The sequence below is a fragment of the Garra rufa genome, chromosome 24 (assembly GCF_049309525.1).
Source record: "Garra rufa chromosome 24, GarRuf1.0, whole genome shotgun sequence".
NCBI classification, from domain to species: Eukaryota; Metazoa; Chordata; class Actinopteri; order Cypriniformes; family Cyprinidae; genus Garra; species Garra rufa.
Window position 1 is genome coordinate 6,628,646 of NC_133384.1, and position 23,802 is coordinate 6,652,447.

Below are 23,802 nucleotides of genomic sequence, written 5' to 3' on the forward strand. Positions count from 1 at the left end.
TCATAAAATATTATTGGTTTTGTGGTCCAGGGTCACATACATATATAAAAGCTGACAAAGCATGACAAACTTTGTGACTAAATTCCTTAAAAAAAAAAAAAAAAAAAAGAATGGCAAAATAGTTTGTAAATCATCAAAATTTTACATGGAAATATATGGATCATATCTGAAAAAGAAAAGAAGCTGTGCTGAGAGAGCAAGGAGGCCAATGACTGTTATTGTGTTGATGCATATAGCAGATATGTATCGCAATAGAATTTAATGGCAGTAAATGACATTCACAAAAGTGCACTTTTTTATTCACTAAAAGATCTTCAAAAAGAGAAAATGTGCATTACAGAAGGGATCTGTGGTACAATCAGTGTAACACACAACCTCTCCTGGTGAACTACTTTATTCCACTGATATGGATGTAAGTTTAATAAGTTAGAAAATATTAAAAAAGTTTTGTTAACAAAGTCTGTATTTATTTAATAAAAAAATACAGGTCATACAGTAGTATTCTAAAATATTACAACCATTTAAAATAATAGTTTTTAATAAATGTTTTCTATTTTAATATGCATAAGTAATTCAGTGTAGCATGTTTGATGCTCAATAAACATTTCTAATTATTGTCAATGTTGAAAACAACTGTGCTGATTAATATTTTTGTGGAAAAATTAGATTTTTTTTCAGAAATCTGATGAATATTCATTTTATATGCATTTAATTGATAAAAAGTTACTGTAAAGACATTTATAGTATTTCAAAGGATTTTCATTTAAAAAAAAAATTAAATAGTAGTTTATCAGTATATCATTAATTAATTTTTCAGATAGAAAAACTTATTTTTCTGAAAAACTTGCTCAACTGTAAATTCTAAAATACTGTACATATGATCTGGTAAGTAAAAAAAATACTATACAGTAATCTTTACTTGCTACCTATAGTGATGACACCAACAAAAGTTGACAAAAAATGCTGTAACATTTAGGGATGCACAATATATCAGTGACCATTTCATGCTGGACATTACTAATTTTTTTTTGTAACCTAAGCTGAATCCTTTTTTTTTTTTTTTTTGATCAAACAGTAGTATGATCTAAGATGTATATTAGTGGCCTGCAGTTAAGATACAATCATTAAAAATTGCTGTCGGCCAGCATTTCTATATCTGTGCATCCCTAGTAGTATCTATAAAAGGCAATGCTTAGAATAAAGAAGTATTGAAGTACATTGTCCTAACTTTAACAAATGTTTTGGCATCACAGGAAGCAAATGACTTCTATAAAGCAATGAACTGAGGAAGGTGTGCAAGCATGTCAATATGCAGCCTAACCACTACTAAGCGCTGCTGAGCCTGAAATTTCACTGGAGGTAAGAGCAAACACAGCAAGCACAATGAGCCCTCTTCTCAGCACTATGAAAATGCTCTGTAACATTACATAGTATAGAGTGACCGAGCTCCTCACATAACGTAGAGTCCAATAAAACTCTCATGTACAATACCCTTCAAAGTTACATATCCACAAGAGGGCTTTCACATATGTAAAACATACAATCGCAATATTATAATTACATAAAAAAACAACACCCTAATAAAATTAGTTCCAGGGTCTGTTGCTGTAAAGCTGAAAATATTCGGTGAACTATGTAAACACGTTTCTGTTTTAAGGCTGTGATTTGTCTATTTACTTAAAACACTAAAAGTGTTATGCTTTATAAAATTACAAGTATGTAATAAATACGTAATAATGTCATAAGTAATATTATCACTACTTCAAGAAGTAGTTCACTTCCAGAACAAAAAAAAAATGTACAGATGCTGTACTCACCCCCTTGTCATCCAAGCTGTTCATGTCTTTCTTCAGTCATAAAGAAATTATGTCTTCTGAGGAAAACATTTCAGGATGTCTCTCCATATAGTGGACTTCTATGGTGTCCCCAAGTTTGAACTTCCCAAATGCAGTTTAAATGCAGCTTTAAATGGCTCTAAATGATTCCAGCCGAGGAATAAGGGTCTTATCTAGTGAAACAAGCAGTTATTTTTCAAACAAATTGACAATTTATATACTTTTTAACCTCAAATGCTTGTCTTGTCTTGTCTGTGATCCGGGTCAATACAGTTAGGGAATGTCAAAAAACATTCTCATTTTTGTCTTCAACATCAAAATCGGCCTACAATGCTGCTTTACTTTTTTTTTTTTTTTTGTAAAGGGCGTTTGATCTTCTTTGTATGTTCACTTTGTAAACACTGGGTTGGTACTTCCGCAGCGATGTAGGCAATTTTGAAGTTGGGGAAGAAAAAGAGATGGGAGTTTTTCAGCATACCCTAACTGTATTGACCCAGATCACACACACTACGCATCGCAAAGATGAGACAAGATGAGCATTTGAGCTTAAAAATTGTCAATTTGCTTTGAAAATAACCGATCATTTCGCTGGATAAGACCCTTCTTCGTCGGCTGGGATCGTTTAGAGCCCTTTAAAGCTGCGCAAATTCCACATATATATCCATTATATGGAGAGACATCCTGTAATGTTTTCCTTGAAAAACTTAATTTACATTATCTGTAAATTTTTGATCTGAAAGTGAACTAATACTTTAAGATAACTTATTTTCTTGTTCTTATCCTTGTCCATAGAGCTCCACCATACAACAGATTCATGAAAGATTTTTTGATTTTTAATAGATATTTTAGTTTTATTGGTCAAAGTCCTAATTTTAAGCAATTATTAATATTCAACATTTAACATCTGCAATACCATTTACGGACGTTACAAATAATGGAGTAGGCGTAATATACAAAAGCAAAAATACACTATTTACAGCCTAAAAACAAGAGAGCATTTTCAACACTGACTAAACGAGAAACATTAGCTAATGTTCACTGTAACGGGGAAAGAGCTGTCGGTGTTTTCCCTTTTGTCAAGGCTACAGTGTTTGAAGGGGAGGGTTGTATGAGGGATACCACATTACAGAACTACTCAGCAGGGGGATCAACTTTTTAATGTTATCAAGTGTGAATTTAAAACAAAGTTAAACTGAGTTTGTTAGAGCAAAAATTCCACGAAAGGGCTGTCTAAACTCTTCTAAACCAAAATATGGCAATATCATTGTTAGATTTAGTCAACTATCCTGATTCTCTCCCAGCCAGCACATCTGGCCCTGCTCACCATCAAGATATTTGACCACGGCATATTATTTTCCTTGTGCACAAGATTCTTATTGGTTTAGGGTTTGTTGAGTTAAATAACTAGCATTTTCTGTTCGGACTTTTTCATCATACAGTTCTTTACAATCATGAACTAATTCAAAATGTTCATTTGCTCTGGCCAAATTCTTGAATGGGGTAAGATTTGCTGGCAGAAGAAAATCAATGCCAATCAAAGGTTTCCAAGCCAAGCCAACTGTTTTGATTTCCATAATCAATAATTCTTCAAACTCACTATTGATATTCACAAAACATTGTCTTAAGGTCTTTGTTAATGTCGTATAATGCTGAATTAGTGTTAGAGTTAGCCAAATAAGCACAGATTGATGGCTTGCCGCTAAGTGCACCATTATTGGGTTATGACCCCCAACTGTTGGATAGTTCATGCATTTTGGCACACTGAGGAGTTAATTACCCATGAGTCTCCACCCCATAACTCCCAGTTCCCCACATTGAAGTTGCGAGGTCCACCTACTTTCCCCGGGAAAGAATTTGAGCGCTACATCAGTGAAACCGAGAAAAAAGAACAATTGTAATCCATGAGGATCAAAATATTAAAGAGACGAGTTCAATTTGAATCAGCACCATTGAGCTCCACACTCAAGAGTCTACAAGTAAACAGGTGCTTGGGTCCAATAATGGAAAGTTGAGAGAAATTAAGACAGCCTTCTACATGCCTAGCTCTGTTTCGTTAAAAACACTAAAGGGTGTAAACATTTAATATGGCAACTACACAGCAAAATAAATAAATAAGCTGCTGCTAAGCTGCTAATGGTGTACAAGGTTACTAGTTAATTTATTTATTTATTTTTTTGCATTGTATTTAATTTGATTATGATTTTGTACTATATCATGTGATGCACTGTGAAACCTAAAATTTGAGCATGATTCAAAAAACTGTACTCAAAAATACACAATTATTTTGAATCATACAAATGCAATGAAGTGTAATCAAAAATGTGTCAGAAGCAGTGGAATCTAACTTTGGTAAAAACTGAAAAGTCAAGAATTGAATTTTAGGTAATAAAGGAATGTGTAATAAACTGGGTATTACATTTTATAAAATAATAGTCTGAAATTCCGTAACGGATGCATTGAACTGTCTTTGTCAGATCAATGTGGGAGATTTTTGACACCCCTAGCGATGATAAATCGGTGTGTAATTCCATAAAATGCGTATGTGAAACTGGAGCTAGTTTGTTTAATTGAAAGAAACTGAACAAACAAAGCATTACGAAAATGCAACACTAAGACAAAACACAAACGCTTACATAACCACCTAAAAACAGCTTGCTCTAGAGATGTCACAAGTCATTAACAAAACTAAAAAGATGGAATTTCACCAGTTATTCAATAGTGTCAATTACACAAAATATGAATTCAACCAAAAAGTGAAAATATTGTCAACATTAACTCCTCATTTAATTCCAAACCCATACAACTTTGGTTAATCTCGAAGCACGAAGAGATATTAATGAATAAGGTAAGTAAAAGATAAGGAGTTCTCATTTTTCAAGTGAACTATCCCATTAAAAATTATGGAAATATAACAAAAGAGTGCCAATAACAAAACTTCATTGGTTTTAATCATCAGCTTTCAATAGTACTGGTAAGTTTTTGGTATTGTGACAACCCTAGCTTGTTCATTTCTAAAGTATCTACATATGTTAAGCATTAAAGTCTGTAGGCCGACTACAAAGAACAGGACTTTGCACTGAGATATTACACTTTTTCATAGAGATTAGTGATTCCGAGAGAAATATTCGGAGCTTGAACAACTGTAACAGTTTTACTCAGCGTGAAATGTCAGCAATAACCCCATAGATACAATCATACCTTGCTAGTGGAGGCCTTGTATGTCGTCTTCAGTTTTTGAGACAGTTGACTTGTGCTGTGACTAGCTGTGTACAAGAAATTATATGATTATCAGTAAGAAATATGTGAAAGATAAATAACAATTTCATTAAGTTTTAAGTTTTAAAGTGCTTCCTCACCAAACTAGATTTTCACTTTTTTACAAAAGCACTGTTAAGCTAAACCAAAAAAGGGCGCTTTTTACTATAAATGTTTGTCTAAGGACCTTATATGCAATATAAATTTATGTTCCTGTTAGTAATGGGAGTAGCTGAAATAGTCAAACCCCTTAATCACAAGAGGATGTCCACAAACATTTGGCCATGTAGATCAATTGATAAATCAATTGCAAATTGCACTTAAAAGATCATGTGAGGCCACAGCTTTAGGCACGTTATCAAATTATTCTCTCTGAACCATCAAAAGACAACATCATTATTTATTCAAAAGCTTGGTCAATGATCTGACAATATGAATGCGGAAATTAAACAAAAGCTAAATGTCAGCTTTGTTTTGCATGTACCTTTTGTTTTCAGGGCTCCTTTGCTCAGATCGCCACCATCGACAGTCTGTCCTTCTCCAGCCAAACGTTCGTTTAGTGATTCAATCTCTCTCCGTACTGCACAAGAACAGAGCTTATGATAACTGAAAGAAACACTAATTTTATCACATTTACAAACTATGTAAGGGACATCTGTACATTTAAATAACCTCAACAGTTTGATACGCCTTGAATAGAGCTTTACACCAAAATACTGTTCTTTACTCCTGCTTATTACACGGCAACTCACAATTAGAATTTTACACCTATTAATAAGTATAATCAACTGTAATACTAAATAAAAATTAAAACAATTAAGGATTCAATTCTTGAGAATGCTGGGAGTGTGAAAACCACTTAGCATAAGGTGATTACTCCAGTACTTTTTCATGTGCAAAGACTTTTGTCATCATGTTTAGTAAATCAGGTAAACAGTCCAGTCATGCAAAAAGAATGTTAAATATTATGGAAGCTAATTGGTTAACACGTACATTCTAAGTTTTCAATGTACAGATTTTCAAACTCCCGTTCGATCTGTCCAAACAGGTCCAGTAAGTTACTCCTTAAGGCCATTGGCAACTTGGAGTCCTAGAAATTGAATCAAATAATACATGTTACAAATACTCAGAGACTGCATCTTCAAAATGCAGTTGTCATTTATTGTTATTAAACTTTAACGACAATAAATGAGGAATGCGCATTCTGCACTATTCTACTCTGTACATTCTAGCTATTAAAAAAATAATGTTAACACATAAAAATAAACTACGAAAACACAAGGAATGTTGCAGGGGTTTATTTTTAAAAGAGAATAAAACAAACACCAGAAATCAATGTAAATTTAACAACGTACATTTTCTTGCTGTTGTAAAATATTACGTCTCAAAGGTTACATAAAATATTTAGCTCTTCTAAAACTTTACATAAAATTTCTAGCTCCTTCAAAACTTTACATAAAATATCTTGCTGTTCTAAAACTTTACATTTAAATGTTTACGTAAAATACATGGCTGTTCTAAAACTTTACATCTAAAACTTTACATGAAATATCTTGCTGTTCTGAAACTATGCATCTAAATGTTGCGCTTGCTGTTCTCAAGCTCTACATCTAAATGTTTACATAAAATATCTGGCTGTTTTAAAGCTTAACATAAAATATCTTGCTGTTCTGAAATTTTACATCTAAATGTTTACGTAAAATGCATGGCGGTTCTAAAACTTTACATCTAAATGTTTGCATAAAATATCTTACTGTTATGAAACTTTACATCTAAATGTTTAGGTAAAATGCATGGCTGGTCTAAAACTCTACATCTGAATGTTGCACTTGCGCTTGCTGTTCTCAAGCTCTACATCTAAATGTTTATGTAAAAATACCCGGCTGCTCTAAAACTTTACATCTAAATGTTTACGTAAAAATATCTGACTGTTCTAAAACTACACCTAAAATTTAACATAAAATAGATGTCTGTTCTAAAACTCTACATCTAAATGTTGCGCTTATGCTTGCTGTTCTCAAGCTCTACATCTAAATGTTTACATAAAGTATCTTGCTGTTTTAAAGCTTTCCACAAAATATCTGGCTGTTCTAAAACTTTACATCTAAATGTTTACGTAAATGTGTGGCTGTTCTAAAACTTTACATCTAAATGTTTTCGTAAATGTGTGGCTGTTCTAAAACTTTACATCTAAATGTTTACGTAAATGTGTGGCTGTTCTAAAACTTTACATCTAAATGTTTTCGTAAATGTGTGGCTGTTCTAAAACTTTACATCTAAATGTTTACGTAAATGTGTGGCTGTTCTAAAACTTTACATCTAAATGTTTTCGTAAATGTGTGGCTGTTCTAAAACTTTACATCTAAAAGTTTATGTAAAATATGTGGCTGTTCTAAAACTACACCTAAATGTTTATGTAAAATATCTGGCTGTTCTAAAACTTTACATCTAAATGTTTACGTAAATATGTGACTGTTCTAAAACTACACCTAAATGTTTATGTAAAATATCTGGCTGTTCTAAAACTTTACATCTAAATGTTTACGTAAATATGTGGCTGTTCTAAAACTACACCTAAATGTTTATGTAAAATATCTGGCTGTTCTAAAACTTTACATCTAAATGTTTACGTAAATATGTGGCTGTTCTAAAACTACACCTAAATGTTTATGTAAAATATGTGGCTGTTCTAAAACTTTACATCTAAATGTTTACGTAAATATGTGGCTGTTCTAAAACTACACCTAAATGTTTATGTAAAATATCTGGCTGTTCTAAAACTTTACATCTAAATGTTTACGTAAATATGTGACTGTTCTAAAACTACACCTAAATGTTTATGTAAAATATGTGGCTGTTCTAAAACTTTACATCTAAATGTTTACGTAAATATGTGGCTGTTCTAAAACTACACCTAAATGTTTATGTAAAATATGTGGCTGTTCTAAAACTTTACATCTAAATGTTTACGTAAATATGTGGCTGTTCTAAAACTACACCTAAATGTTTATGTAAAATACCTGGCTGTTCTAAAACTTTACATCTAAATGTTTACGTAAATATGTGGCTGTTCTAAAATTACACCTAAATGTTTATGTAAAATATCTGGCTGTTCTAAAACTTTACATCTAAATGTTTACGTAAATATGTGGCTGTTCTAAAACTACACCTAAATGTTTATGTAAAATATCTGGCTGTTCTAAAACTTTACATCTAAATGTTTACGTAAATATGTGGCTGTTCTAAAACTACACCTAAATGTTTATGTAAAATATGTGGCTGTTCTAAAACTTTACATCTAAATGTTTACGTAAATATGTGGCTGTTCTAAAACTACACCTAAATGTTTATGTAAAATACCTGGCTGTTCTAAAACTTTACATCTAAATGTTTACGTAAATATGTGGCTGTTCTAAAACTACACCTAAATGTTTATGTAAAATACCTGGCTGTTCTAAACCTTTACATAAAATATCTTGCTGTCCCAAAAACTGTTAAATATCTTGTTTTTAAAAGACCTAAAAAATGTATGTAAACTATGTTGCTGGTTTTACCACTTAAGATAAAATATATTGCAATTCTAAAAAATTACATTTAAAATTTAAATGTAATATCTTGCTGTTCTGAAACTTAAAATGTAAAAGTTTGCATAAAATCAATGTTTAATGTAAAATATCATGCTTTTACAAAAACAAAAAAAAATTAATGCTGACATTAATGTTAATGTTTACTTAAAACTTTCTGTAAAATATCTTGCTATTCTACAGGCTTTTAAGTACAGATCATTTCTGTCCTAAAGGCATAATTTCTTTTTGAGTCAGAGAGAAACCTGACCATTACAAAGGATAGAAAAGAACAGGGAGAAAAGAATCATAACAAAATCTGAAAAAGCACAAAAAGGAAAAAAGGGTTTCTATTCAAATACATAACTAATCTATCAAATTAACTTACCTCCATTATCAAGGATAAGAAGTTCCAAGTAAAGTCTTTCAGCCTGATTAAAACTACACAAAGAAAAGCAATCCACAAACAAACATTGCTGTTGTGTCGTTTACACTAGCTATGTCCATACTAACTACTCCAGGACAACAAGGTGCTGTCATGCCAAGTTAACACCAGAGTTTACCAATGAGAACAGTGTGAAAGTGAAGTCAACTGCTCTCCATTCTGTCATTACCACATGTACTTATGTGTCACAGAAAGAGAGAGAGAGAGACGGCAATTAACCAACAACAGCTTGTCGTCTATTCTTATAAACCTGCTCAATCCTAAAACTTGTGGTCACCATAGCAACTGGACATAATGACAGCATTGAGAGGCTGAAAGGCGGTATAGTCTAAATCCAGTGAACGGTTTACAGTAGGGCCAATCAGAAATGACCCTACAGAGGAACAGACAGAACAATCGAACCCCAGCGTGGGCCGCTCTTTAAAAATGGATGAGGCTATAGACCATAGAAAGGTACAAACCCTAGATACCATCCAAGGAGTATCAATAAAACAGATGACTAAATGGCATCATATCTCAAGTCTGACATGAGTTAGACTACTCTTAACACTTAAATTTTAACATTTTGCTCATAATATGTAAGAAAGCGTATTAAAACAAAAGTCTTTGAACTTGTACTAATATAAAACTTTATTTGAATGGAATAACTGACAACTGTAATTTACATTTAGTACAGGTCACTATTATCACTGACATACTCCTGCAATGTTTGTGTAAGGAATGTGCGTCGATAACAGACTAGTTTAAGACAAACATTGTGTGTTAGCGGATGTCAATGTTTGGGATACGTTACAGTAACAAAACAATGACAAAACTACTCATTTACAGAAATACTTAACTCTTTTAATTTCTTCACCAGGTTTAACATGGACTTTGACTGTGACATTTATTTTTTATAACAGCAAGCGTTCCCTTTCCATTCTTCCAAACCAAGATCCCTTTCAATAAAGACATTGATCCAGTGTTATTACGGTGTTACTACTTCTTTATTTTAAAATTCAGCATTTCAACTGAGTTTATTTTTTATTTGTTAGTTTTACATTTGGATTTTAGAGATGATAAAGTTACAGAATTATCTAATATCATTTAAATGTTTAACTGCAGTTTTTTTTTTTTTCCAGTGTTGTCTTGTAGCATTTTTACACGTTAAATGAAAGTAGGTTGTAAGCATTTCCAATGTTATATAACACCTAGAATGAAAACCAAAAATTTAATTTCATTACTTTTATTTTACTTGGTGTTCATCCCTGTTTTTTTTTATTATTATTAAAAATTACTTTTTTTCTTTTTTAGACTAATAAATCAATTAGTTTAAATTTTACAATGACACCAAATTATTTAACATTTCTATTTTATTTACAATTTCACTTTTCAATTTTTGTTTTTATTTTTTATTTATTTCAGGTTTTTTTCACTTTTTTATATTGTAGGAATGCAAAAGTTAAAGAACTATTTAATTTAAATATGTTTAACTGCATTTTTTTCAGGGCCAGCATTATCTAGTAGCATGTTTGCATGTTTAATTATGGGCTGTTACATTACACCTAGAATAGAAACCAAAAATTTTAATTAATTTGTGGCCATTTTCATTTTATTTCATTTATTTTATTTTACTTTGTATTCATCATGTTTCCTGTTTTTTTTTTTTTTTTTGTTATTATTATTAAAATTACTTTTTGATTTTCCACAATAACACTTAAGTATAATCAGTAAACATTGTTTTTGTGTAACACTGAACATTTCTAATACCTTCTCTCCTCAAACAGTAGTAATAATAATAATAATATTACTAATAATAAATTGATTAATTTAAATTCTACAACGACACCAAATTATTCAACATTTCTATTTTATTTACAATTTCACCTTTCAATTTATTTTATTTATTTGTTTGTTTGTTTTTTCTGTTTTTTATACTGTAGGAGTGCAAAAGTTAAAGAACTATCTGATATAATTTAAATATGTTTAACTGCATTTTTTAAATAAAATTGGGTTGTAGATATAAAATACCAATAATGATAATGAAAATTCATTACTTAATTTACTTTATGTTACTTTGGGAATTTCCCATTATATTTAGTTTTTTTCTTTTTTTTATATTGTAGGAATGCAAAAGTTAAAGAACTATCTGATATCATTTAAAAGTTGCTTAACTGCATTTTTTTCAGCATTATCTAGTAGCATTTTTGCATTTTTAATAGAAGTGGGTTGTAGATGTATTCAACTTTATAACACACCTAGAATTAAAATAAATTGGCCATTTTAATTATTTCATTACTTAGTTTGTATGCACTAATGCATTTTATTTCTATTTTACTTTAGTAAAGAGTTCCCCATTATATTTTATTTATTTGTTTTATTTTAAGGAAAACAAAACTTACTTTTTGATTTCCATAGTAAGAGTTGATTAATTGATCAACTTTGGCTTCCTGGAGATTTTTTTTAAATTCAACTAAATTCTAAAACAACAGCAAATTATTCAAATAAAATAGAACACGTGTTTACATTAGGGCTGCAAAATGTATAATGATTGGTCATGATTAATTGATTATAAATAAAAATAAATTATGTTTACATACTATATGTGTGTGTACTGTGTATATTATACACACATACATGTGTGTATATATATATATATATATATATATATATACACATACATGTGTGTGTGTGTGTATATATATATATATATATATATATATATATATATATATATATATATTTATTTATTAAGTAAAAATGTTAGATTTATATGTTACATATTTATATTTATGTGTAATGTAAATAATATACAGTGTTTACGTACAAATACAAATATTACATACAAATATTTTTTAACATATGTATGGGTGTGCATTTATATACATCATTTTTTTGCAGCCCTACTTTACATATTCCAGCTGTCAAGGCAGGGTGGCATTTACAAACAATGTCACAGAACTGGCTTTGTTTCATTCTTGACTGTTCTCCTGGGCATGACAGCACGTTCACACAATAGTTACCTCTAGTGTTCATAACCACGAACTTCACACCAGGATCTATACATGACCACACAAGTTTCTGCGAGAAAAGAAACAGACAAAAACAGCCTACCTGTCCCTCCATCATGTCTCTCTGCATGCCTGGTCTGTCCTGCTCGGTGCTGTTGGTCCTCCTAATGGAGAGACTGTGCGACTTGCGCTTCTGTTTGATTTGACGGGCGGCTGCGCTGTTTCCACTTTCAACAGGCATCACTCCTCAGTGACGTCCCACTACGCACTTCCTACCTGAAACTGAGCAATCAAACAGCAGGGTTTGCCCCATCCTACAGCATTGGAGGAGTATAATGTGTTCTTTGTTGGACACTGTGCTGTATACCCTATTTCTGTCTGTGATATGTAAATAACAAGTTAAACTTTAAGGGAGCAAACGTAAAGTCTTTGTTGATGAAATACTGGAGGAATAGGTTGTCTTTACTGTGGGTGTAGGTTGATTTAATATTAGTTAAGCATACATCATAAAACTGAAACGTTCAATAGTTGTAAAACTTGAGACGTTTTGACTGAGCAGGTGAATATGACTCTAAATGTCAAGATGTATCTAGTACACACACTGTCAAAAAATGTCCGGGAAATATATCACTTTGAAAAATAATAACAAATAAAAGGAGTCATTTAGCACATTTACCACTAATAAATAAGTATTTTAGCACTAATTTACCAGTAATTTATCTTTTTGTAATTAAAGACTGCTTTTTAATGGGTTTTTTTCTTATTTTAAGTTTACAATTTACATGAAAAAAGCATTTAATAATAATACTTTAAATTATATCATATATTATTTCATTGTTAAAAAAGGTTAATGACAGTTTGAACATAACGCTTTTTTTATAATTGTTTTGTTGATTTTTATTTTTTGTTGAACAGTATTTCCTTTCACACAGCTGTAGAATTTGTTTATAAAAATAACAAACATGTAAAAAAATATATTTATAAATAAAATAGCTTAATTACCATGAAAATTATCATTAAAGGAGTAGTTCACTTTCAGAACACAAATTTACAGATAATGAACTAACCCCCTTGTCATCCAAGATGTTTATTTGTTTGTTTCTTTCTTTAGTTGTAAGAAAAATTATATTTTTTGAGGAAAACATTTCAGGATTTCTCTCCATATAATGGACTTCTATGGTGCCCCTGAGTTTGAACGTCCAAAATGCAGCTTCAAACAGGGTTTCTGCAGATATGAACAAGTGAAATTTAAGACTTTTTAAGACCTTTTTAATACCACCTTATATGAAATTTAAGACCGAAACCTGTAATGGAAATAGATATTATATTACATGCATATATGTAATATTTAATGTGTTTAATGTAAAAAGTAAACGCAATTTCATGGCTGTCATAAATTAAATTTATTTCTACGATATACAGTGAACTTTTCATATCAGCTATTCCACACAAAATATCCCCATAAAAGTACCACTAGAAATATCTGATGTAAAAAAAAAAATAGCTTTTACATCGTAAATCTGCATATTTGATTTACCTTTATAAAGGCCTTTTTTTTTTTACTTTTGAAATGTATGCATTACCTTTGAAATTTATTTTATGAATTTATCAATAAATTCTAAATGGCTGTTAGCAGTGAGATTACATAATTTACACTGCAAAATTAAAAGTGAGATTAATGTTTTAAATACATTTATTGATTTATAAATATATACATTAGAAATGTTGGGTGTGGAGGCATACTTTTAAACACACTAAACTACCAGCAGGTGGCGGTAAGTCACTTCATGAGCGAGTTATTTCAACTGTTTCTAGCAAAACGCTGAATCATAGCAGAATGTTGCTAGGAGAATGCTTCTGCTAATGTTGCATATTGTCTAATATGTAAGTAACTACTTGACTAACTACTTTTTTATTGAGCTAAAATTAATGTAACATTTGTAATTGTGAGAATTTTTAGCAAAAAGCTCACTTGGTATATTACTGAACTATATCATGTTATAAATAAACTATACATTTTAAATTTTTACCTCAGTTTGTTTCTTTAGAGTGCTGTTACATTCATTTGTTTTAAAGTATGTCACACATAGACCAGAAATACACTATCCATTATCAATTTCTGTTTACGTTTAATGTATTAAAATATGAATCTTTCTTGCCTTTGGATGCTTCACTAGTTGTTTTTGTCACTTCAGTTTTAATCAGGCGGTTTGTTCGGTCGGGCAAGTAAAAAAAAAACATTTTAAAAGTATCTCGAATGCTGGCGGTCAGCTAGCTCGACCTATAATTATTATTATTATTGATAACATTATATACAGAAAAAGGTAGTTTGACCTGTATTCTGCTACTGTGATTCTGAAGACGCAGTAACTTCCACAGAGGGAGAAAAAAAATCTAGTTGTTAGCAACTGGCCTTAGCCAAGCCCTATATTCAGTTTTTTTCAAGCTAAGTATCGCTAAACCTGCACTTCCCCATAGCTAAAAAGTTAAATCCATTTTACTTCTGCGGTACAATCCGAGAGAGACTCGCGGCAATAACAGAAAGCTGATTGGCTATTGCATGCTGGTCTCATTTGTAGTTTAAATACAGCAAATTATATTTGGAATAGTGAAATAAAGAACTACAACACCACGGAAACAACAAAAAGAGAATTTAAATGAGCATTAGAGTTAGCGTTACATGGACATCGGAAAAATAAGACCTGTGTAAAATTATTTAAGACCTAGAACAGCGAATTTAAGACTTTTTAAGGCCTAAAATTTAGATTTTTAAATTTTAGACTTTTTAAGACCCCGCGGAAACCCTGTTCAAAGGGCTCTAAACAATCACAGTACATAAATTGCAAATGTTTTTAGAAAATAACCAATCGTTTCGCTAGATAAGGCCCTTCTTCCTCGTCTGTGATCGTTTAGAGACCTTTGAAGCTGCATTTTGTAAGTTAAAACTCGGAGGCACCATTGAAGTCCATTATATGGAGAGAAATCCTAAAATGTTTTCCTCCTTTCTTTACGACTGAAGAAGGAAAGACATGAACATCTTGGATGACAAGGGGGTGAGTACATTATCTGTAAATTTTTGTTCTGAAAGTGAAATACTCCTTTAAGATTTCTGCATTATTGACATTTTCTTTATCCTAGATATGAAATATGACCTGTACATACTTTTTTAAAACCCCTCACATTTGCATTTTAAGATGAAGCAATGGGTGTTATTTTAATGTAAAATGAACATGTTAGGCGAGTTCATGAAGTGTTAACTTAATAGTTAAACTGAGTATCAAAAAAGCAAGCAGGCCATTATCCACAATAACATACAACAGAAATGTTAATGTCAGCCTGAGCATCTTAACAAATCATAACGTATGAATTATTATATACAAAAAACACAATGCTAAATAAGGGGCATGCAAAATAAAAAATACAAATACCAGCCATGGAGAGCAGTGAATGATAAACAAAGCAGACACATCCTCAGACGACCGCTTAAAGTGATGAAGAAGTTCTCAACAGGAAGCCCAGGGCCGCACTCCAGCACTGAACAAAAAACAACACCATCTATCGTTCACAAACATGACAATGAAGAAAGGAAAAGCTGCAGGCATGGAGTGACAGCAGTCTCACAACCTGAAATGACAGGGAGGAGGTGGACGGATGGAGCAGGTGAAACAGATAGGTTTGAGATGATGAGGTTAGTGGGTATGAACAACTCAAAAAACATGCACCTGCAGCATCATGCTCTGGACTTTATGCAGTTCTGTCATGCAAACTGTTGTGTTGGATGCAATTCTCCCTGGATGGAAATCATTACATAAATAGTGTCCCAAATTATACACATATACACCATATACAGTTGAGGTCAAACGTTTAACCCCCCTTTCAGAATCTGCAAAATGTTAATTAGTTTACCAACATAAGAGGGATCATACAAAATGCATGTTATTGTTAATTAAGTACTGACCTGAATAAGATATTTCACATAAAAGATGTTTACATACAGTCCACAAGAGAAAATAACTGTTGCGTTTATTTTTAAAAACGAACCCCGTTACTGTGCTGTTACCTGAATGATCCACAGCTGTGTTTTTTTGTTTAGTGATAGCTGTTCATGAGTCCCTTGTTTGTGCCTGTTGTTCCTCAGAAAAATCCTTTAGGTCCAACAAATGTGTTGGTTTTTCAGCATTTGTGTGCATTTGAACCCTTTCCAACAACGACTGTATGATTTTGAGATCCATCTTTTCACACAGAGGAGAACTGAGGGACTCATATGCAACTATAACAGAAGGTTCAAACGCTCACTTCTGAAGCTTCAGAAGGAAACACAATGCATTTGAAGATCAGGGTAAATTTAACTTGTTTTGTCTTCTGGGAAACATGCAAGTATCTTCAGTTGCATCTAAATGAACAAATATGCTATTTAGACAAAATAAGAAAAATGTCCACATCTCCATTCTGTTCAAATGTTTTTAACCCCAGCTCTTAATGAACAGTGTTTTCTTCTGGAGCATCAATGAGCGTCTGAACCTTCTGTAATAGTCGCATTTGAGTCCCTCCGTTGTCCTCAGTGTGAAAAGATGAATCTCAATATCATACAGTCATTGTTGGAAAGGGTTCAAATACACAAAAATGCTGGAAAACCAAACATTTTGTGGACCTGAAGGATTTTTCTGAAGATCAGCAGGCAGTTAAACTGTTCAGGACAAACAAGAGACTCACTAAACAAAAACAAAACACAGCTATGGATCAGTCACATAACAACACAGTATTAAGAATCAAGGGGATGTAAACTTTTGAACAGGGTCATGTTTTATGAATTATACTCTCTATGTAAACATCTTTAAAGGGATAGTTCACCCAAAAATGAAAATTTGATGTTTATCTGCTTACCCCCAATGCATCCAAGATGTAGGTGACTTTGTTTCCTCAGAAAAATACAAACGAATATTTTTAATGAAAACCGGTGCTGTCTGCCAGCCTTATCATGGGTGTGGATGGGCACCAGACCTTTAAAAGTAAACAAAAACATGCACAGACAAATCCAAATTACACCCTGCGGCTCGTGACGATACATTGATGTCCTAAGACACGAAACGATCGTTTTTTATGAGAAACTGAACAGTATTTATATCATTTTTTACCTTTGATACACAGCCACGTCCATCTGTCATGAGCACGAGTTTGCACGCGCTTCTGGTGTAGAATACGCAAACGCCGTAAGGGAAAATCAGTGAAAAGTCCCGGATGAGTTTGTGCAAGCAAACTTAATCTTTTAGCTTTAAATCGGTTTAAACAACCAGGACACGCGCAAGTAATTACCATTTTGAATAGCCGCTATACCCACAATCTCTGTGCTCTGTGTAAACAATTTGTGTCGTATTCATGCGACAGATCGCTTACGGTGTTTGCGTATTCTACGCCAGAAGCGCGTGCTCATGTGACGTGACTGATGCCAAACTCGTGAACAGGACAGATGGACGTGGCTGTGTATCAAAGGTAAAAAATGATATAAATACTGTTCAGTTTCTCACAAAAACCGATCGTTTCGTGTCTTAGGACATCAATGTATCTTCACGAGCCGCAGGGTGTAATTTGGATTTGTCTGTGCATGTTTTTGTTTACTTTTAAAGGTCTGGTGCCCATCCACAACCATGATAAGGCTGGCAGACAGCACCGGTTTTCATTAAAAATCTTCGTTTGTGTTTTTCTGAGGAAACTAAGTCACCTACATCTTGGATGCATTAGGGGTAAGCAGATAAACATCAAATTTTCATTTTTGGGTGAACTATCCCTTTAATTTAAAATATCTTATTCAGGTCAGTACCAAAAAAACATACAATAACATGTATTTTGTATGATCCCTCTTATTTTGGTAAAATAACATTTTGCAGATTATGAAAGGGGGGTGTACAGTTTTGACTTCAACTGTATGAACTGTGTACTCAGCCATGTAGTATATGAATTATTTAAGGTTATTTTGACATTTGTACTCTGATTTTTAAAGACCTTCCCACACCACTATGTAACTAAAGTTGGGACAGATTACTTCACTACTAGTCATAGTATTTATTCTACAAAAAGGCATAGCAAAGTGCATAAACATTGCTTCTGCAATGTTGCAAATTTTCCCCATTGGATTCCACTCAATTCCAGCTTCCACTCTGTTTTTGCTATTTTAGGTTCTAGAATAATATTCATTAATAACTAGTTCACAGTAAGACCAGTAAACATACATTTTGATTTAAAGTTGACAAAATAAAACACAATCATAAAGAAATGTATATTTTAAAGAAACATCTTTAAACTGGTACCATGGTACACTGATGAAAAATATTTGTCAATAAACTGTGGATTACCACAAGAATACATTTGTTCCTCATTTCTTACAAAAATAGAAAAATTAAACAGCCTGGAACTGAAAGGGGCCATTTTTTGAAGAATTTTTAAAGCTGAAGTTTCTAATTTTATAAAAGCACTTAGATTAATTATTCTGGGAGCTGTAACGTTTTCAAAATCATTATTTGACAGACATTTAAGGGTTTTAGGGTTTATGGCGTTGTTGGTGACAAGGTAATTAATTACATATTGAAAAGATTAGAATTTTTTGGACATTAAAATCATGTTAACACAGTCTTGTGGCTGCAGTGAGTAATTTTACAAATTGCAGTAACCCAGATTTAAGTTTGTTTTTTAAGAAAATACATTAACATCAAAAAAAAAAAACTTTTAATCACATTACACCACAAATCTTGTCCACTTTGACTACTGAACCTGGAAATATATGGGTCATTCTACAGAATTAGTCCAAACTGCTGTCCCACAACCAAAAAACACATAAGTATTCAAATCTTAGATGTTTACTAAGATCCTACTATTAGCTATTGAACCCCACAATAATGTTTGAAATACCAGTAAACATTTATGTAAAATCATCATTTAGTGGGTACTTGCAATTTGGAAAGGTGGCCGTCCTGAACCCTAACCCCTAAATTTCAACTTATGAAAATGATATTGAAATAATTTTTGGATTTTATTCCATTGTTGCTTTTTTATTTTTTTTTTAAAGTGAAGTTAAAAAAGAAGTTTATTTTAGATTTTCTTTGTAAATTATGAATTATGAATAAAAATGTTTCCCGCATTTTAATGTCACTACTGAAACAGTGTATGTTTTAGTCCATTGGCTGAGACTGATTTTACATCCACTAAGTTTATGATCAGGAAATATTTTTCACTTTCTCTCATAGCTACATGATGAGTAGACAGGCCCCAGCATTTTGAGGTAAATGTGTTCAAAAGTATAAATAATATCACTACCGAACACCATTTTCCAATAATTAAACTAGTGTTGTCAAACAAACAATCGCATACGTAATATGTGCGTATGCTGTGTATATTTATTATGCATATATAAATACTCACACATACAGTATATATTTGTATCCATATAATTGACAAATAAATATTTAAATATATAAACATAATATATTTTTCTTAAATATATATACATGCATGTGTGTATTTATATACACATAATAAATATACACAGTACACACATATATATTATGTAAACAAAAACATAATTTTGGATGCAATTGTTTGACAGCACTAAATTAAACATTTGCATTTACATTTAGTTTTTATATGTGTACCACTGTTCAGAACTGTGCTAGCTAAGCATGTACTTATTAGTATCTTTGAGCTAGGTTCAAAAGTATCTAAAATTGTTACTACCGGTAGTTGTTTTTTTTGGGGTGTTATCCCATAAAATTGTGACTACCATAAGAGTCACGGCCAAAACATGTCATCATGGTTTCGGTAAGGACAAAAGGAAAGACGCAATCCCTTATCTGGCGGAAATAAACTACATTTTAGCACAGTTATGCAAACTGTTTTGTATTTTAGAATGTTTTAGTATGTGGGTTAAAATTCTGTAATGTGATGTGGTCACTACCAAAACATTACAGTAATGACCAAAACATGGGATGTTTTGTCAAAATTATGAATTATCAAATAAGATGCTATGCTAGCGTTTGTTTCAATGTATATTCAAACTAATAAAGCCTTAACAAAACACTGTTTTTTTTTTTTCATGCATCTATCAAGTTTGAGATTTTGAGCTATTTATAGTGTTTTTTCAGACTAGTGGAAAGAAAACATCCAAAAACACTGTTAAGTATTTCTTTTATAGCACTTTATCTGTTTGTGTCAATAGATTTCAATTACAGTGCGTATTTTTAAAGGTCGTTTTCTCAAAATGTGTTTTTTTCTTCTACACTGAGCCATAAAACTTTACATTTTTATTCCTGTCTATATCCTGAAGGCTTTTACAGTGGAATTTGTTCATATATGTGACCCTGGACCACAAAACCAGTCTTAAGTCGCTGGGGTATATTTGTAGCAATAGCCAAAAATACATTGTATGGGTCAAAATTTTTGATTTTTCTTTTATGCCAAAAATCATTAAGAAATTAAGTAAAGTTCATGTTCCATGAAGATTTTTTGTAAAATTCCTACTGTAAACATATCAAAATGTAATTTTTGATTTGTAATATGCATTGTTAAGAACCTAATTTGGACAACTTTAAAGGTGATTTTCTCAGTTTTTTTTTTTTTTTGCATCCTCAGATTTCTGATTTCAAATAGATGTATCTCAGCCAAATATTGTCCTATCCTAACAAACCATACATCAATGGAAAGCTCATTTATTGAGCTTTCATATGATGTATAAATCTCAGTTTTGTCAAATTTAACCTTATGACTGGTTTTGTGGTCCAGCGTCACATATGATTTGCTTGATTTTAACATTTTATTCCCCAAGAAATGGTAAAATAATATAGTGTTTCTTATCCGTTGTACGTTTTTTCTGAATAGTGTGACGAAATGAGATCAAAATCCCCTCTGTGAAAACTTTTGACTCTAAAATGTCAAAAAAAGAATTTTGAAACCGGTGTTTAGATTTTTGTATTAGAAATGTATGAAAATAGCGCATATTTCATTAAATAATAGCTAATTTGCATGTGTAAACAACATTTTAGAAAACTTGTGATACAAAAAAATGTTTGCAATTATCAATGTAATCAATAACCTGGCTATGTAAGGCGATAGCTATTAGTTTTTTGGTTTTTTTTACCCTATTCACCTACAGTGTCTCACCTTAAGTTTGAAATCAATATGATCCACTTTTTGCCTTTTACTAACATTTGGGAAATATTCCAAAACTCTCTGAAAATACACAATACACATACTAGAAATGTTTACCTTGGCTATTATACAATTTGCATACATACACAATTTGTGGAAAAGACACATTTTTTTTAAGACGTTTCCAACTCTGACTTTGAACCAATTCTGTAGAATAGCTTTTATACACACACACACACACACACACACACACACACACACACACACACACACAAACACAGACAGTTGTTGTACCATGTAAACACCATGGTAATGTCATGGTATATTGTCCGAAAATGGCAATATGGCAGTACCATGATGTTTCTTAATACGTTTCAAAGTGTTTACAATGTACAACTTCCTCCAGACCACTTATGAAAACATATGGATGTCTATGACTGCCTCAACGTCAAAAACGTCAGGTTTTATTATGCTTGTCTCACACCGTATAAAACACCTGGATCACACACAACACACACAAACACTTAACGTTACACACATAGCCTGATATATCATACAGTTCCAGAATCCAGCGAAATGATCTGTTCATAAACACACAAACACACACTCAGCAGTTTGATGCAAGGTCAGCTGGCCTGCTCGGTTAAAACCCCACTAACACAGTAAAACAAGCTGTCTGTTATCAGTCAGGAGCCCAGTGTCGTCATGTGTGTCTGACAGCAGCTGTATGATGATAAAGTGTATTTCGCCTGATTATCAGCTAATCCTCCATTATGACAAACACTGGCGCCTCTGCTTTCAATAATACTCACATTTATGACCGCTTCAGATGATCTGAACGCGTTTGTCAGTCGCTGATAATGGGGTGGTGTGTGTTTGAGTCCTCCAGCATGATCCACACGAACACACACTAGTGATTTTATCAACAAATTCACCGGGATTTCACACTTAGATGTTTTTTTATCAAACCCGACTGTCAGCCGATAGTGAAGCAAGAGGAAATGGCAACAGATCTGACGGGCCTCCGGCCGGATGTGCAACTTCAAAATTAAAGTCTTAAGCTTAAGAGTCTCAACATAATATTATATTATAATAATTTTATTCTCCACTGTATCTATTTTTCTCAACAAACACACATATGCAATTTGTAAAAAAATATATATAAATATTCAATTGTAAATAAAAGACTATGGCTGTGTCCAAATTCAGGGTCTGCATCCTCTTTAGGATCCTTCCTACCAGGTTGAAGGAGGAGGGGTCCTCCGAAGACCGCAAAACCTGGAAGTAGGTGTCTGTGAATTTGGACAGCCTACCCTTCTTTCAGTTCCCTCCCCTACCCGTTGCTCATATCCGGTCGCCTAGCAACCGTGACAGCGCTAAGCAAGAAGGTTATCTGTACTGCACAAAACAAAATAACTGCTCTTTCGTCCCTAAAAGCGTTAAAAACAGCTTCAATCACTAACAAGAAATTAACTGTGTGTAAGGGGATATTCACACAGGCAGTAAGAAAGAAGCTAGTTTACCAAAGTGATGTTTTTAAACATATAAACATACAAATGTAAAAAAAAAAATAAAATAAGCTTGACACTAAAACCAAAGGCCTAACTAGACAACCGCTGTAAAAAAATATTTTTTGAAACGCCAGTTTTTTTTAAACTTAGGCATTACTGCCGCTCGCTTCGTCCACCATTATTTGAAAATTCTGGAAGCGCTCTGCCGAAAGGAATTATGGGATAGGTAGGACGGGAAAGGATCCACCAGACCCATCCTTCCAATTCGGGGAAAAGGAGGACGTATTTGTGGGCCGCATTTGAAGGATCCTACAAATTTGGACAGCCTTCGTCGCGGCGCTGTGACGTAACATCCTTCAAATGAGTCCTCCGAAGGATGTAGACCCTGAATTTAGACACAGCCAATATCGTGACATTTTATATTGCCGTTATGTCACGATAGACAACTTTTTTTAATGATTAAAGAACTGCGTGAAAAAAATATGTTGACCTACATATGGAAGCTATGTGTATTAATACAAATAATCTTTATTATTAAATAGCCAACTAAATGCATTATTCGATTACATGATTCAGAACTCATTTATTAAGGATTTACTGAGATGTTAGATAAAAATATAATTTATTTGTTTATTTTTTTATAATAGTATTGGCATTAAATTACTTACTGATAACTGCTAATATTTAAAATATATTTAAATATCATCATTATGATCATCATCATCATCATTATTATTATTTATTTATTTTTAATTGTGTCTCTGTGTTGATATTGCCAGTATAATTGATAAACGTTAAATTACTGTATTTAACATTGCTTGTTGATTACACCTGTATTTTGAAAAATATTTTAAGTAATAATTCTAATAATAATGAATTCGTAATAATAGCATTTATTTCTGTGTTGATATTGCCAGAATAATTGGTAAACATTAAATTACTGTATTAATATTATGTTCTATTATGTTGGACTTTTTATTCTATAGGTTTTTAAAATAATATTGAAATGAAGTAAATTGCTTATTTTGTGTAAAAATAATAATAAATTAATAATAAAAATATATATTT

The 23,802-nt window shown here is 32.1% G+C and overlaps 1 protein-coding gene across 4 annotated transcripts in view; it reads right to left on the reverse strand.

Annotated features, from left to right (window-relative positions):
• wdr37 (WD repeat domain 37) overlaps positions 1 to 22,229 on the reverse strand; it is a 48,927-nt gene extending 26,698 nt beyond the window's left edge. Inside the window, exons 1-7 of one of the 4 annotated variants that reach the window (XM_073830460.1) lie at positions 22,036 to 22,229; positions 15,517 to 15,622; positions 12,192 to 12,370; positions 6,084 to 6,180; positions 5,575 to 5,670; positions 5,034 to 5,098; positions 3,613 to 3,696 (exon numbers count right to left, since the gene is read on the reverse strand). In XM_073830460.1, the coding sequence (XP_073686561.1) occupies positions 3,613 to 3,696; positions 5,034 to 5,098; positions 5,575 to 5,670; positions 6,084 to 6,180; positions 12,192 to 12,329 (480 nt within the window). In that variant the 5' untranslated portion in view covers positions 12,330 to 12,370; positions 15,517 to 15,622; positions 22,036 to 22,229. Of the gene's footprint in view, positions 1 to 3,612; positions 3,697 to 5,033; positions 5,099 to 5,574; positions 5,671 to 6,083; positions 6,181 to 9,041; positions 9,095 to 12,191; positions 12,371 to 15,516; positions 15,623 to 22,035 lie in introns of those variants that run through there. The other 3 variants (XM_073830459.1, XM_073830462.1, XM_073830461.1) reach the window with 3 other exon arrangements.
• Positions 22,230 to 23,802: the final 1,573 nt, after the last annotated feature.